Here is a 17,398-nt window from a genome sequence, read left to right as displayed (position 1 = left end):
AGAAATCCTCGCAAGTCATGCGCCAAAAAGTCGACCAAGTTTTTGGGGTTTTTGTTTAAACATTGTTCTTTGTTTTTTTTTTTTTTTGTTTCTTCTGATTTTTATTAATTATTGTGACCCAGAAATCATGGGTGTAAATTATTTTAAGTATCAGAATCAGCGCGCGCGTTTGTTGTCAGTTTGAGTTAAAAATATTTATACCACCTGTGATGAATAACGTTACATTTTGTTTTGTGTGTTTGTTTGAGTGTGCATTACTGTTGATTGTATTGTTTTTAAAGGTTTTTTTTGGTATTGCTCGTTTTATTTATATATATGTTTGTATCTGATCCGTGATTTATTGTCGGTGCTTATAAGAAGTAGGTACAACCAGCAGAGTTTAACGAAATACACACACACACACACTCACACACAAACAGTCGCAATATATGCCAAACCATGCCCACATAAAGTTGATTACTCAGGTGTCTGAGTGCTTGTGGAGAGCGTTGTGTTGCGTGTCTGAAGAGTGTTTTACGGGGGTCTCAGACAAATGTACCGTTAATTAATTTGCAAAAGGTTGTTTCGTTTCCTTCTTGTTGTTTTTGTGTTTTTTCGTGATTTTTGTATTTGGAATTTATAGTGCAAAGTGCACACCGGGTGGGCCAAAAACAAAGAGTGGTATTGGCTTATGCGGGTTGTTAGGCTTGTTGATAGCATTTCAAATGATGATTCAAATGAATAATAGCAGGTGAAAGCAAAATTTTAGCTAAATGAGTGTGCTGCCAACCTGATACAAATATAATGATTTTCTTAAGAAATTAGCATGATTTAAAAGAGATGACAATTTGGTAGAAAATTTCCACAATCCGAGCAGAAAAAATACCAGTAAGATCAATTAATTTAAGAATTAGTTTTATAGTAAGAGTTTGGTTTATATAGTTAACTAAAAAAAAGTGAAAATGATATAACGGTAGATTATCTACTCTTCAACAAGACAAAGAGATACATGGGGAAAAGGAACCGAAAAAGATTAATTTTTAAAAAAAAAGATATTTTAAATAGACGATGAAATGGTTAAAAATTTAGTATTAAGCAAATAGTTATACCTACAAATGTGGCTCTATGAGATGGTTAGCTTTGCTTTTTGTTTTTTTTTTAAACTAACTTATAAACATTACATTAGTTTAGATAAAACTGGAGCTAAATATGTGATTTAGTAGATCCGAATCCGAGTGAATCTGAGATTTACATATACAAGCCTACATGCAAAATTACAACTCTGCAGCTTTAAGGGTTTTGGCGGAGTTTTTGGACAGACGGACATGGTTATAACTCGTCTCGTTGTGCTGATCAAGAATATATAGTTCATGCAAGCTCCCCCCGCCCGATAACTCAAATAAAAATTTTTATGAAAATACATATTGACAACTTGGCTTTGCTTAGAAGACTGTCAACTTGTTTGGATATTGTTTCAAAAAAAGGTTTTTTCTAATTCTCTCCATGTCTATTGTTCTAAATTTCTATATTGAATGAATTTCTTTAGTCCAGCCGTTAATATACTAGAAAGGTAATGTCCGAAAAATCTAAAAAAGATCATGTGCCGCCAGATCCGAATGCTATGCGAAGAATACAAGAGGAAATTACGCGCAATACTCAAGAAATTACGTATAATTTCTGGCAAGAGTTTGAATTGGTGCGCAATATTCAGCGTCGTCGCTTGTCCCAAGAGCAGGAGATGCGTGACAGGATCAACGGTTTGGTTAGAGCAATTGATGATGAGAGCAATCAGCAGGCAGAAGATATAAGCCGCTCAATAAGTGTGAATGGCATGACTACGCTTGGCAGTGCCATGTCAATAACAACAACAAGGCCAGCGGCCATATCACCGGCAGAAGACGCTGAAGAAATTCATAGAGTGATCACACCGGAAATAAGGCAACAGCTGAGAAACTCTTTGTTGGGCACTGGACCAGCAACCAGTTCACACCCAGTTGCAACGCAAATGCAAATGGCACCACAGCGGCGCGGTAGTGGCAATCAAAGGCGTCGTTCAAAAACAGCTGCCAAGGAAACAAGTGTTTCACCCTCACCAGCCTTGTCATTGAATATACCACAAGCGCCACCCACATCAAGAGCCACGATTGTCTCAGCGGGGAATAGTAGACTTCCTAGTAATCGAACCACTCCATATATGTCAAAATATCAATTGGCTAAGAAGCCAAAAAAATAGTTTTACTTCCATTAAAGATATTAAATGAGTTGCAGAATTAAACGAAGTTTAATGAAAAACATTTTCGTTTTTAAGATCTGTTTATTAGCAATCGTTTTATTTGAGATAGTAATAGCTGATCCGTATCGTTTTGATACATTATCGTTTTTGCTTGCTTGATTGTCAAAGTTTTTTCTAATTTTTCCATAATTTTTCTTAAACCATGTGTGCTAAAAGGAACCAAGTTTTTTCTCATGTTTGGAAGAGGTAAGCTAATAACTTTAACTAACGAGTCGTGTGATTGATTTTATGAAAAAATAGTAAAATGAAATTATGATTCATTACTCCGATCATTTTTTAGCTAAGAATATTCTTTTTAATGGTACAGCATACTAACATTTTAGAGAAACATTAAAGGATGGTCTGTTTTGACTTCATTTAGTGAATTTTCAATGTAGCAGGCTTTTTGGCGTTTTAGGCTGGCGGTTAAATACAAAGAGTCAATACACTCATAACCGAATTGTAGGTTCTAGTTTTTTGAAAAAACAATTATTTTGCCTGATTCACGATTAAAAAGCTTTAAATACCCTCGAAAACTTTCATTTGACGAAATTTAAGACTATAAAACTTAACTTTAGGGTTAACTGCATTAGACGATTCCAAAATCTCTTCGTGTGGCTCAATTATTGAGGTCGCAGATGTTCCCTTCCATCCGTTCTGCATACCTCTTTGTAACAACAACTTGAATATTCCAATGCGAGTTGGCAGCTCTCTTCAGCTATCGATAGGCATCCCACATCACTAGAATACATATATGTTGGTATTATTCACATGACATATGTTTGTTAAGTTCGTCTAAGCGAATGTGCTTGCTTGTATTTTTTGATCGATGTGCGTTTTCTAATTGCTGCCAACTTTCTTCTTAATTGTGGCCAAGAAAAATGAGGCCCGTATCGAAATGGTATGAAAAGCACAATAGCAACAACAACAGCGACAACAACGAGGCATAGCTCAACGTCACTTCAGTGGGAGAGAAATTGTTTTTTTTTTTTATGTAAAGAATATACCGTGTTGTTGTAGTCAATCAATCATAGTAGAAGCTTGAAAACTTTGGTTTTTTTTTTTTGTGGCCCAAATTGTTTATACGAATTTACCTCCGGACATCAAGACAATGAAAATTCAAAATGCCTTCTTTTCATTTTTTTTATAATGGGGGCGGGGTTTACTTACAATCTGGGCAAAATCTTTGAACGCTTTGTCTTGACTCCCTGCTGTGCACTTGTCGATGCCAAGACTTCAATAAGAAGGCTACCCCAAAACAAACAGAATTTATACATATGTACATACATAGGTATATACAAATATGTGACCCAACTCACAATTTATCCTTTATGGTTTTTATTTCTGCAGAAGTGAAAAGCAACTGAAAAGATTGTCATCGGCTCTTAGTTTATTTAGTCTCCTTTTTGCATATTTTTTGGCATTGATCTTGGACTTGCTGCTGCTGCTTTTGCTGTTGCTGCATATTACTCTAATTGGGTGAAAGTGCTTTTTGCGGATTGGCTTAGAAAGTGTGACAAGATTTTTGTGTTCAGCCGACTGTCAAATCAATATCTATGGCATATGCAATATACCTGTGGCAATATAACATACATCACCCGCATATATAGGCATCGGTCAAAAGCCTTCCTGGCCTCTTCCCATTTCTTTTTTTTCCCCCCTTTTGAGTAGTAAAAAAAGAATCTGAAAAATATATATTCCCAGGCAAGGAAACTAGAACTCAAAATCATACATCACAAGCAATTACTGACTAAAATGCGGCAACGAGTGAGCATCGATGTGGCTATATCTAAGAGGGTGAAGAGGGTGGTAACTCTAACTGACTACATCTCTTCACTCTTTCTCTTTCTGTATTCTCTCTCTTTCTCTTTATTTATAACCCAACCAACTAACCTTGGCCGCTAGTTAAAGAAAAACAACAACAGAGTTGTAGGCAGCTATTACTATTGTATACACTTTTCGATGGGTTGCTTGCATTATGAACTAAGGAGTCAACGGTTTCGCATAGAAAAATAGGAAACATTAAAAATTTATTAAAATTTATTGTGACGCCAAAAGAGTAATAATGAATTTTGGCGCCCATTTTAAAATGGTAAGCTTGTTTTCTCTTATATTCATCAATGAACATTGAACGCCATTTAACCAAAAAGACGACCAATGTTTTTAATTATAAATAAATTTTAATAATTGATTAGTATTTTATTGATAAAGAAATAGAAAGCTACAATGAAAATTTTGATATTAGAATCGAAACTTTTTAATGACTTGATTAAGCGGTCTCTACTACATTCATAACTGACGCCCAAGGTGGGTCTTGACTGGCTCAATAGCTTATATATTCTTGTTTTTATTCAAGAACAGTTTAAAAAAAAAAAAATGAAAATACAGACGAATTGAATAAGGGCTTTTATGAGTAAAGCTGGTGTGAATAACTTTTTTGGTTTATTGGTTGTGATTTATGAGAGTGTATTTAGTGTTCGTTTTGTTTGGATAATCGATTTTCTTCACTTATTGATGCTGTTTGATGTTGTTGGTGTTGTTATTGTTGTGTATGCTGGGCATGCATCATCATACCATCATCCCATTATCACATACCAGGCAAAAGCAAAGTCAAGCCAAGCCAAGCCAGCCAAAGACAAGTCATAGCCAAGTCAAGGCAAAGCCTGACCGAAACTTGGAACTGGATCTCTGTATCTCTGACTCTCCTCCTGGTCGGCTTTTTGACCGACTGAGGCGGCACTTGAATGCTTGGCATGAAATAAATCGCGTGTTTATTGTGCCAACGGCATTCGATGGACGAACAACTTCAACGACGACGGCGACGACGATGATGACGATGACTACGACCACAACGATCGAAGTTGGTTGTGTTTTGCTGTTGTGTGTTGCACATGGAAAATTGAACGCAATAGAATGCCACTAATCGATCGAGCTGCCGCCGTAACAGCCGCCGCCAACAGCCGCTAGCAACAAAATGAAATGTTTTTCAAGTTCAAATAAAAGCAAGGTGCCTGACTGACTGCCTGCCTACCTCTTCGCCTGCTTGCCTTACCTGTCGCCTGTATATTGCCTTCTCGTTTAGTTCATGGGGCCGGCGCAAGCAATCTGAAAATAATCTAAACGATTTGGCGAAAATCACGTCGGCATCGAAGGCATCTTGGCCATCCACCTGTTACGTCGAGCTCATTTTTAATGCCCCAAACGATGAGGCAAGCAGGCCATCCAGCCAGCCAAGCAGGCAGTCAGTCAGGAGGAGAGCAAATTGCAAAAGTTAAATTCAACGAATGCCAAGGCACAGTTTGGCATAATAATGAAGGCAAAAATCGAGCCATAGCGCAATCAACTGAAGTCTTTTTAAGCCAAAGGCATTAAAAGAAGTGAGGGCAGAATCAAAACAGAGTGAAACCAAAAAATACAAAAAAAAAAAAAAAAAGAATAAACGAAAACAATATTCTAAGATTACAATTTATCCGCCATTCCACCATTGTGGGTGCATTTCAGCCTGGTTTTTGTTGGTGTGATTCTAAACGGCTTTTAGACAAAAACATCAGTCAGTCAGAGTTGGAGTCAGGTTGGTCCAGGTTCAACCAACCTCACGCTGCCAATCAATCAATCATGTTGCCGGCAGAAGCCTAGTCATCTCTCCCTCTGACCAAATGCCGACATCTCCCTCGCTCACTCATACTCTTTAGCAGCAGGCTTCTCTTTCACTCTGGTCAAGTGTAATGGTTTTGTCATGATGCAGCATTTAAGTTGTTGTTGCTGGTGGTGGTGGTGCTGCTGCTGCTGCCGGCTTCGGCTGATTGATGCTCCATCTAAGTAGAGGAGTTGTGTTTTGTTTCGGAATTTCACACCATCTACAAAAGATCTATGGAAATTTCTCGTGAGGTATCCATCTTTTCCCATCCCACATGCTCTTGCCTTTTTGAGCACTTGTTGTCAGTGAGACCAAATTCAAGTTCGTTGCTTAAGTCTTTTGTTATTGATATACATCTTTTATTTGTTTTTTTTTTTTTTGAAACGAATTTTGGTAATCATCATCAAAATGCTACAAGTGAACAAAATATAAAAATTCCTTCAAAGTGTAAATAATTTCGAACTTGTTTTTAATGAAAATTTGTTGAATTTCGATGAGTTCTGAGAAAATGTTTAAATTCATTTAAAACAGATTTAATTGCCATGGAACTGAAAATTTTGTTCATCTAAAAGATTTATACAATTAGAATTCGTCTCGTCGTGCTGATCAAGAATATATATACTTAATATGGTTGGGGATGCTTTCTTCTATGCGCGATGCACAGATATAAAAACGTCAAAAATATGACAAATTTAATGTACATTTTGTGAAATTAGTTTTAAAATTGTTCTTTTAAAGCCCAAAATCTGGAGTCGACAAAAAAACAGACACATTTTTAAATTTGATAAATTGATTCCACACATTCGGACTCAAAGAAAAGATAAGATAAGTTTAAGTTGACCCCAGAATCCGATTTGAAGCGAATTGAATTTGTTTGAACATCTCTCGACTTGTAATTGTTTTACGCCACTGATTTATTCGAAAGTATTACTAGACTATTCAGAAAGACTGTAAATTAAATTTCCCGTTATATGGGATATTTTTCATCAACCTCGATAAAAAACTTCATACCTCATTTAGGACAAATCCACTACTTCAAATGTCTCGAACACAACTTAAATAATGTTAATATTATAAACGAAAGAAAAAAATTTATTTTAATGTCATTTCTAATCTACTAGACCTTCTATTTAACCTAAATCCGTTTGACTATTCCTTCTTTCACACATCTGCAAAAAACGTTACAATTTATATGCCTTATTAATGATTGATACGGTTTTTATTTGCCAATAAAAAAAAAAAAAAAACAGAAAAAGAAACACCCAAAGAAAAAAAGGCAACCTAAGATATTCAACTCCAATGCCACCTGCAAGGCGGCGGCGGCGGCATATCAAATCAACGAAATCAAAGTAAAATTAATTGACGACAATTGCCGGCAGCAGGCAGTCTCAGGCAAGCAGCCAAATCGAACTTAATGTTTAAGTGTGTTGTGTTGTGGTGTGTGTGTGTGTGTGTGTGTGGTAACCACCAGCACGTCAATTGTCTAATCAACGAAACACAAAATTTTCAAGTCAATAAATCGTAATTAATTAACAGGCAAAGCAAAAAAAAAAAAAAAACAACCCAAAATCGAAACTGAAAATGTTAACTAAAACAGTTTTCAACAAATGCAAAAATTGGTAATACGTATATAAAACCATATTCGTGCAGAGAGACTAATTTTTTTATTGCAGCAATGGTTAATCAAGTGAAAAAAAAAAACTAGTAAAAACAGAACGGCCCACTAACAACAAATGGGGAGTGGTTGGGCACAGGTGGTCAAGTTTTGGGATAACATCAGACCGAAAAATATGGAAAAACAGAGCAGCGTGCAACCTTTGTTTATTCTGTATATGGAATTTGGGGTTTATGCTTTGTATTTGGTTGTTGTTTTCTGGCTACTGCAAACTTGCCTTAAATATAACTTCCAAATAGGACAAATTCATAGTTGGAACCATCGTTGTGCTTGTCTTTTTGAATATGTATATAAATTAGGCAATAATTAATTTTGTTGATCTCACAGGTAAATAGTAAGTGAAACAAGTGTAAATATCGCCACAAAAATTAAAGATTGGACCCTTATTGGTATTCGTGTCTCCCAAAGTTACAAAATTAACAAGCAGTTATGACCAATTTTATTTGCAACCTATTAAAGCACATCATATTATATAACTGTAAAATTGGAATTCATTTAGTTCTAAAAACGCGACGATATTTTCCACATCATCAATCCTCTAGCCCCAAGGCAAACGCTCGGACTTATGCATAAATACATCTTTTTGTTTCACTCCCTTAGGGCAATCCTTTGGAAGCACACATGCAGGTCGGGATTCATCGACAATATAACCCGGCTTACACTTACAACCATTGAATATGCACGGTATTATACAAGCTTGAGATTTGAATTCACACGTTTCGGGGCAAATGTCTCCACAAATCACTTCCGTTCCATTAATGGTACAGTCCCTGGCGAATACAGATAAAACTAGTCCAAAGAGCAGCAGTACGTACAACGGCTTCATTGCAGTTATAGATAATAAAACTTTTCTGAAATTCGTATACTCGGTTGCACCTTTTTATAGTAAAAGATTCGTATGAAGAATTGATTAAGGGTAACTAATGACATTAAGTGCAATTTAAATGGATATTCAAGCATCATCAATTGGTCATAATTGTTACCGAAAAGTATTTCAATTGTGTTTTAAGCACAACTTCGGGTGCCTTGAATTTCACGATGCTGTTTTTTAATGTATTAAAATCTAGCCAACCAAAAGATTTTCTTCCCTAAGGATGGGAATGGCTTTAGGATAAAATAAAGTAAGTAAGTTGTCTCACCAACTATACCATGTCCCAGTAAAACAGATATATTTCAAATTTAAAATAACAAATGCATTTACGTATGTATTTAAAAAAAAATTTTGTTCAAATGCTTTTTACAAGCATAACTTATTGCGGTGGCGGAAGGGGAAACTACAATCCAAACTTGGTGGCTCTATCTTTTATATTCTCCGAGATCAAGGCGTTCATACTGAAGTACGGACGGACGTGACTAAACCGATTCGGCTGTTGATCCTTATTGGGTCGGAAAAGCTCCCTTCTGGCTGCTATATACATTTTGGCGACATTAATTTACAATTTAATGGTATAATGATATAATAATACCTGAAATTTATAAAATGCGTGATATATGTAGAAACAACAAGGAAAGACATGAGTTGATTTTTAATTGCGAATTTCTCTATGTACATACATCTGGAAATTCAATTATATTTTTACATTGCCGAATGTTTAGCTCCAAGGCAAATTCCCGCTGCGGTAAAACTCTACAACTTTTTGCTCGACTCCTGCAGGGCAATCCTTTGGAAGCACACATGCTCGTCGCGTTTCGTCGATGAGATATCCTCTGTTACACTTACACCCGTCTTGTATGCACATCAGTACGCAAGCTTTAGATTTAAATGCGCATGTGTCGGGACAAACTGATCCACATGTCACTTGCGTTCCATTAATGGTACAGTCCCTGGCAAACACAGATAAAACTAGTCCGAGGAGCAGCAGTACGAACAACGACTTCATTGTTGTTATAGATATAAAATCTTTTCTGGAATTTGCATACTCGGTTGCACCTTTTTATAGTAAAAGGTTCGTATGAAGAATTGATTAAGGGTGACTAATAATATTAAATGCAATTTAAATGGATATGCAAGAATCGTCAATTGGTCGTACAATTTTCATAGTTATAAAGTGTTTCAATTTTGTTTAAAGCACAACTTCGGGTACCTAAACTTGCCAAAGTCGTAAATCAAAAGATATATAAGGAAAACAACATGGAAACAACAAGACAGGACTCAGATTGATTTCAAATCGTCAATTTCTCTTTATACATACATACATGAATCTGGAAATTCAATTATAATTTTACTACACGAAAGCTTAGACCCAAGGCTTATGCCGGGTTTGGTAGAATTGTACGATTTCTTGTTGGACCCCGTTAGGGCAATGCGCTCGGAGAACACATGCAGGTCGAGATTCATCGATGTATGTATCCCGGCGTACACGTACAAGCATTCATCATGCACGTCATTACGCAAGCACCAGATCTTCGTGCACACGTTTCGGGGCATACGCCTACACAACCCGACACCGTTCCATTAATAGTTAGTAATCCTTTGCAAGAGCAGATAAAACTGGTCCAATGAGCAGCAGTACGAACAACGACTTCATTGTTGTTATGGATTTAAAACTTTTCTGAAATTGGCACATTCCGTTGCAACTATTTATAGTAGACGATTTTGGTGCAGAATTTATAAAGTGTAACTAATAACATATCATTAAATACAATTAAAATGCCTTTCCATGAAATGCCACGAGCATGACTCTTCAATAAGTGACAATTACATACCGAAGAATTGTTTTAACTTATCGTAAAAGCTCCTTATTCTTAGCTTTCAGAAAGTGGCTTGTCTTGGGACAATTTACTGGCTCAATCGTTTCGACATGTTTTTATCATTCTGATCGAAAATCTATATACTTCAAAAAGAGTAAATAAATTTCTTCGACTGGCTTTATAGATTTTGGCATGTTATAACCATTGATATGTAACATGTACAAAGTACTTCAGTGTTTAGAGATATTAAAAATCAGTAGATTTAAATTTTTTAAAATAACTCATCCGATACTGTGCATCGAATTGGGAGAATCAGCAAGTATTATAGTGCCTGTTCCTTTGCCAGAAATTCTCCATCAACAAGTTATATCATAGCCACAATTAGCTAGCTTAATGATATTCATAACTCAAACCGATTCAGCTCAAGTTGGGTCAACCTCTCTAAACCATTCCTACTTTGATTAGATCAAAAAACCGCAGCGCCCGCAAAACTTGGCAGTTAATCAAATTAATTGCTTAGAAAATCAACATGTTTATTTCAAATGAAATCGGGCATCAAACAAAAAAAAAAAAAAAAAAAAAATAACCAACAGCTTCAACAATGACAAAAAACGAATTATGAATACAGTGAATAGTAAGTGTACTCCTATAGCTGGAATATTCAAGGTTCATTTGGGAATTTTGCAACAATTTCGGTTGGTTTTTTTTCTTCTTCTGTCTTATATTTCATTGCTTTTTCTCTCTTAGTTCTTGGAAGCGCATTATTTAGCTCTGAAAATTGGCCAAACAAAACGAACCACATAAATCACCAAATACACACGAAGCTTTTACTCTTTTTTTATATTTATACCTTTATATTTATATATATAAATATATATGTATGTATATATTTTTTGTATGCGAGGTAGAAATCATTGACAGCGGCTTTGGCAGCAGCGGAAGCATTCATTGTTTCCCAATTTTCGACGACTTCTTGGTATTTTATTGAGCACCACACAAATCAAAAACAAAAACAAAATGAGGGAACAGAAGTAAATGTTGTGATCTCACCGAAGATTTTATGCACTTGTAAATACCTAGCATAGTCAAACGATTTCAAGTGAAAACACAGAAAAAAAAACTTTTCTGTTTATAAATGGTTAACTCTTTTATGAGTTTTAACTAATAAGATATAAAGCCATGTTGATTTTGACGGGCTTGTTTGTGTAGGCAGGGAAGTAAATTAATCCTTCTTGTAAGGGTATAAAATTAGTGCAAAGGAAGCCTTCCTTTTATACTTGGACTCATGCATTTTGATTTGAAAAATTGTTTTTAACTTGATTGTATGATTTTTTTTTTTTTTTTTCGGCGATTAGTTAGACCCTACAAGTGTTAACGTTTTTTAACCTGGTGTGGGTGCTGCTGCTGCTCCTTGAAAAAGTGTTTGTCTTATCCATTTTTGGGTATCATCTTTTAGGTTTAGTTTTTGGTTTGTATTTGGCTCTGGTTTGGTGCATTGCATTGTGCAATGTGCGCTTTGTTTTTGTTTTATTCTTTTGTCTTTTGCATTTGTGGCTTTGTTTGATATTGTGCCGCTTTTGTTTTGTCTCCGAGTGTGTTGCATAATCGTTCCAAAAAACTCAAAGCCTTACACAAATTGTTTACTTTAGCCTTCTTGTTTTGTTCAAATATAGTTACTTATAGATTCAATATTGAACCTAATCAATTTTTTTCTCATTGAAGAAAGGTTAAATGATATCTTACGTTAATTATATTAATTATTTCGGTTTTCAATCAGTCGCCTCAATAGGCATGGGGGACACCCATAGTAAGGGTCGGGGTCACCTTAACTTGATGAAAATTTCCGCACGCTATTCAGAGTTTTGGTTATGGTTTAGGTTTTTGTTCTGGCTCTAAAAGTAATCAAGCAAATTGATGTATTTTGTTTTGATTCCTTACTTATCGCATATCGCTATCTGTTGTAACTGTACTATATACAGAACTGCCATAGACCAATTGTAACAACGATTTGTTTGTCTATTCTGGAAGTGCCATAAAATTTGATGTGCCCATTCACGACCTACTTCACCATATTGTTTTTGCGCACTTTGAACTAACTTCAAATACACTTGTTAAAACCTCACACAATATACAAGAATACAATAACTTAAACCATCTCTCTAACAAAAATTATCTTATTGTTGTCTATCCTCTTTTTGTATGGCTGGCTCGCATGTTGGGGATTGTTATATGATACTACGTATATGTAGCCTATGTGGCCCCTCCCCGATGCGAGACTGAAGTAAAGGAACATATGCTAACAAAACATTGATCATTGTTCAACATGTAAATTCACTAATTTGGCAAACGAAAAAACACACAACACAAAAAACAAAAAAAAGAGGAAAAAAAAAATAGAAAAAACGAAACGAAGCTAGCTATAAATGGTCTGTGCAACTATGCAGAAGAAGCATAACGATTTTTGCATACAACAAAAAAAAAAAAAAAAATACAAAGAAAACAACAAAATAAATTGAGTTGACTATTATGGCTTGATGGACTTGCTTGTATCCTGTAGGGTATCTGGGGTTCGTATCAACTGCATAAGAATGTTTAGACCATGACACTTAAATGAAAAAATGTATGTTTAACATGGTAGTGGTAGGTAGGAAATTTACATATTTTAAAATAAGGCGTTCTATGTGAAAATGAAAAAGGATCCATTGCCAAAATCATGGCAACAAACAGGGTATAAACGAAACGAAAATGAATTCGTCGTCAGCTTCGTCGTTGTTGTGGGGCACATTTTTGCCTTTAACAAATATAAATAAAAATTTGCATAAAAATCAAGTAAATAAAATACAACAAAATGCGTGTGCGCGCGCAATCCAAGTGTGTGGGACACTAGGAGAGAGATATACAATGGTACACCAGAGAGTATGAAATCAGAACAGAATCTTCTCGGCCGATTCCATTTCGAGCTGTGTAAGCTGCGAACTTATTAAAGTTCCAAGGATCAAGGTTGCGGCGTGTATACATTCGGTCTTGGTGGTTGCTTCGTTTGGTTAAGGCTTGAGGCCTCGCCCTTGCTCATTTTTGGTGCGGTTTTCTTACCTTCTGTGGTCGGTGGATCGGACGGGGGTGGTTGGGCGGAGTGATGTAGTCGTCTCCTCTTTTGTGGTGCACAAATGGAAATTGCTTTATGGGCTTGTATATGCAGATTGGTGGCTTATACACAAAGCATGCAACTTGTTGCAACCTGTCGCTGCTGCTGTTGATTGTTGTTGTTGTTGCTGCCGTTTGCTTCTTCTGAAATTTATGCGCAAGCGCGCGCTGTTGATTCTTATTTTTTCGCCTTTAACAAGGCTTCTCTTTCGTTCACTCGATTTCGTTATTCTTTTTTTCCGCTGAAAATTCAATTTGCTACAAAATGTGCGCCGGCTATTTTTTTCCTTGAAGTTTTTTTTTTTTTTTTTTTGGTTTTGCATATCTTGCAGCAAAATTCGTGATTTACAATTTTCGTTTCACGTTTTTCCAGTGCGTCCTTTTTGACGATGATCATCGGTGGCTTCTTATTTGTGCCAGCTTCCCCCAGAGATGGTAGGTTCAAGTTCTAAACATAAAAAAAAAAAAAAAATATAATATATATAACTAAATTAATGAATTGTATTATGGTTAAATTAAATCAGGCATTTTGAAACCTGCATGGAGCTTTGAAAATTGTGAAATTTTTGTTAAGATCCTGTAATCTTCATTTGGAGAAATATATCACAATTATTGAATAAAAAATAGGCAGTTTACTTGACCTAATGACTCTAAACTGTAAAGAATTTTCAGTGCTGAATTGAATTAAAAGTGAATTTTGAGTTCGTGTCACGCGTGAGTTAAATTGCACCCTACTCAATAACCTCTAGATAAGAGGAGATTGAGTCGCGGAGTCTTCTGTGTCTGATTTAATTTTTTTTTTTTTTGCCATTTTATGCCTTGAGGTCCAATTTCGAAGCTGGAAGAAGTCAGTTTGCGACTTCTTTGCCTTCTTCATCAAGAGTAGAATCGAGTTGAGTTGAGCTAAGGCGAGGTTCACCTGTTTATGCCAGATTCCTGGCATGCGATTAAAATCACCTGCGCAAGCTTTTGCGCCCACGCAGTTGGCCATGGTTTTGGTCATGGAATGGGATGGGTCTCTCTCTTTTTCTTCTCCACTCTGTCATGGTCGTCGTCGTCGTTGTGGTCGTCTTTTGCTGGCTTTTGCCTTGATTTTGTCGGCATTCTGTCTCTGTCTCCTACAGGCTATAGTGATGGGTTTTTTAGGCTGGGCCCTCTCTCATTCAGTGAATCCAGTATTCAGTTTCGTTTCATTTATTATGCACATTTTTGGTTTTTTATTTTTATTTTTTTTTTTTTTTTTTCGCTCCATTCGCTGTTTATTCAAACTAATTTAATTTGAGCGCGCGGTCGACAAGCCCGCAGGTACACAAAAAAATCTTGGCAGGTTGCTTGTGTTATTTTGGCGTTTCACGCACTTGGCGCATGTTGCAGTCACGCCCCAACTCAAGCTCCAAGCCTAATCCATGGCCCAGGCCCAAGCCCAGATCTTTCAGGCCTTGCCCGCTGTCCACTAAACAAAAAAGCCACACGCAAAAAGTTGTTAAAATGCAAATTAAATTAGAGACAAAACTCTGTCAGGAGGAAGAGGTGAATGGTGGTAGCATTTGTTTCCAAAAGGATGCTGATTGTGAATGTGGGTTGCTTTTGGTGGTTTTTACCCCTGGGTGGTGGTGTTGGTGGTGGTGCAGTTGACATGAAACAATGTGAAAATGTCTGATGGTTGATATGCAAATTTTTACGTTCTATGCATAACTATATACAGTGAAACCAATAAACTTTTAAACAAAACCATAAACGAATTTTTAAGTCCGAAAAGCTTACATTTCAGTACTATAGCGAATCAATAGATATAACGAATAATTTTGATCCCCCTCAGATTCGTTATATCAGGTTTCATATATATATATTATGTTATACATCGATTTCCAAACGTTATGCCATTCGTATGACAAAAAACTTCAAAAATAAAATCGAGTTGAAAAAAAAAACACATAAAAAGTTTAAATAAGGGATTTTCAAGATAAACACTAACTTTTGCAACGAGAAAACCAATTATGTTATCCGCTGTTAATTTTCGTAGTAAAACTTTATGTTCAACTGTTAATTTAAAGTTATTTACACGATTGAGAATCTTTCAACTATCGAATCGAAGAATTTCTTCTTGTTTATTAGGTCCAAGCGCCTAGAATTTTCTCAATGTGTCTGCCAGTATGTGAGTTGCACTAAACAAATCTTAAATACTGAAAATGGTTTTACATACTTACATTTAATAGGCAATAGTCCGAAATGACCAATAAATTTTTTTGAATTTCACCTGCCCCAAATTCTGTGTCTGAGATTCTCCTAAAAAATAACAAAAAATATCAAAGAAGCTAACTTCAGCAACCTCCTTGTCCAGCAATTCAAAAAACTATCTTCTTTGAATGTCAACTTATCGATATCTATCAAACCATTATCGTTATCGGCATTCTGATACCATTAGGGGTTCTCACGCAATCCTACATCAATGCACAGACAAACCCTTCTAAATATAATTTCCATTTCTTCTTCTTCTCCCCATGCTGCATGCTGTGATTGGCACGCATACACATAAAGTTTATCTAGCGTAGCGTCTGTGTGTGTGTGCGTCAGCTGCTCCGTCGATTTCAAGCAATGACATAGTAGGCTGGCTGAAGCACTGTCGATATACATATATTGACTGTAGCTTGTGTTATATTTATACGATCTGATTGAAATTTCGGGATCGGATTTTTTATATCCAAAACTATCATATTAGTAAATATCATAAAGATATTCCAATTTTTTCATTTATGTCTGTTGTATACCTCTCCGATTCTGACAATTTTTATACTTTATCTGCTCCGAGCTATAAGTAGCTCAAATATAAAGTTTCATCCCGATAGCTTTTAAAATGCCAAATCAAATCTTTAGATTGTGCCAACTGAAATGGTATCAAATAGGAAAAACAATTAGTTTTTGTTTTTGTACCGTGTATTTACAACTTTTATCTTCAGAAGTTGTCAAATATTATAAGTATACTTATACAAATATCAAGTGATGTCTACAATATTTATTTAAGTCAATAAGTTTCTTAAACTTCTGAAGAAATGCTATTATTGTATTTCAATTAACAGCATCTCCTCCCTTTTCTTTTGTAAATCTTATATCCGGAATATCTTTCCTTAACATTTAACCCTTGTCCATGCTTGAGAAAAACAAATGCCAAAAGCCAAAAGAAAAAAATCACTGAAATCTACATACATACATATATGCAACCTATGGCACAAGGCACTTAAAATGCCAAAAACAGCGATCCAAAAGCTTTGCTCGGTGTGGCAGTCAATGACGTTTTGGTGGCCAATGAAATTAGGTAATAAGCTGAGAAGGCGAGAGGGGTTAAAATGGGAGGGAAGTAATGTTACAGGTAGATAGAAAGAGAAGTCTTATAGAAAAACATGCACACACATATTTACCAAATCGACAAAAAATTCAAAATCCAAGTCCAAGTCACTTTTCATTTCCAAATGGCAACAGCAAGTGCTGCACACCAAAGACAGAGAGAGAAATAATTTATAAGCTTCAAATGCTGCCAGACAGACGACCATAAAAGTCCTGGGACCTGGGACCTGGATCGGCGACTGTATGACTGACCGACCAAACGAACGACTGTGGCCTGCAGGCGGCTCTGTCAATTCGACTGTCAATTGGACTGGCAACACTTTGAAATCGAACAAAAAATAAAAAGTAAAGAGACGAGAGGGGAAACGAGCGCAAACAAAGCCACAAAAATCAGAGTTGGACACTAAAATGAATTGAAACTAATATGCCAAAGTGAGTGGAGTGGAGTCTGGACGTCGGAATCGTCGTCGTTGATGTCGTCCCAACCTCACACCGCCGTAGCCCCTCGATGCCACATCATTCTCTGTGATAGAGCCTAAGGGGGTCTCTGCAAGACACAAACACACATACATAGACATAAAAATGGTGTATGAGTAGATAGAAAACAGGCGAAAGGATATATAGAAATACAATGACCATATGCATGATTATCTAATGC

At 36.1% G+C, this 17,398-nt stretch overlaps 1 protein-coding gene and 1 long non-coding RNA gene across 2 annotated transcripts; one reads left to right on the top strand and one right to left on the bottom strand.

The window, feature by feature from the left end:
- Positions 1-1,441: 1,441 nt before the first annotated feature.
- Positions 1,442-2,248, top strand: LOC137573025 (uncharacterized). The gene has a single exon (XM_068284880.1). The coding sequence runs from the start codon at positions 1,553-1,555 to the stop codon at positions 2,210-2,212; it is 660 nt and encodes a 219-aa protein (XP_068140981.1). The 5' UTR covers positions 1,442-1,552; the 3' UTR covers positions 2,213-2,248.
- Positions 2,249-8,734: 6,486 nt separating this feature from the next.
- LOC137573006 (uncharacterized) lies at positions 8,735-9,482 on the bottom strand. The gene is made up of 2 exons (XR_011031766.1): positions 9,118-9,482; positions 8,735-9,029 (listed from the first exon to the last, which is right to left on the bottom strand). It is a non-coding gene; the product is annotated as an uncharacterized lncRNA (long non-coding RNA).
- Between the last annotated feature and the right edge of the window lie 7,916 nt (positions 9,483-17,398).

This window comes from Drosophila tropicalis, unplaced genomic scaffold (genome assembly GCF_018151085.1).
Source record: "Drosophila tropicalis isolate 14030-0801.00 unplaced genomic scaffold, ASM1815108v1 contig_393, whole genome shotgun sequence".
In the NCBI taxonomy this organism is placed as follows: Eukaryota; Metazoa; Arthropoda; class Insecta; order Diptera; family Drosophilidae; genus Drosophila; species Drosophila tropicalis.
This window is presented reverse-complemented; position numbering and strand designations above follow the sequence as displayed.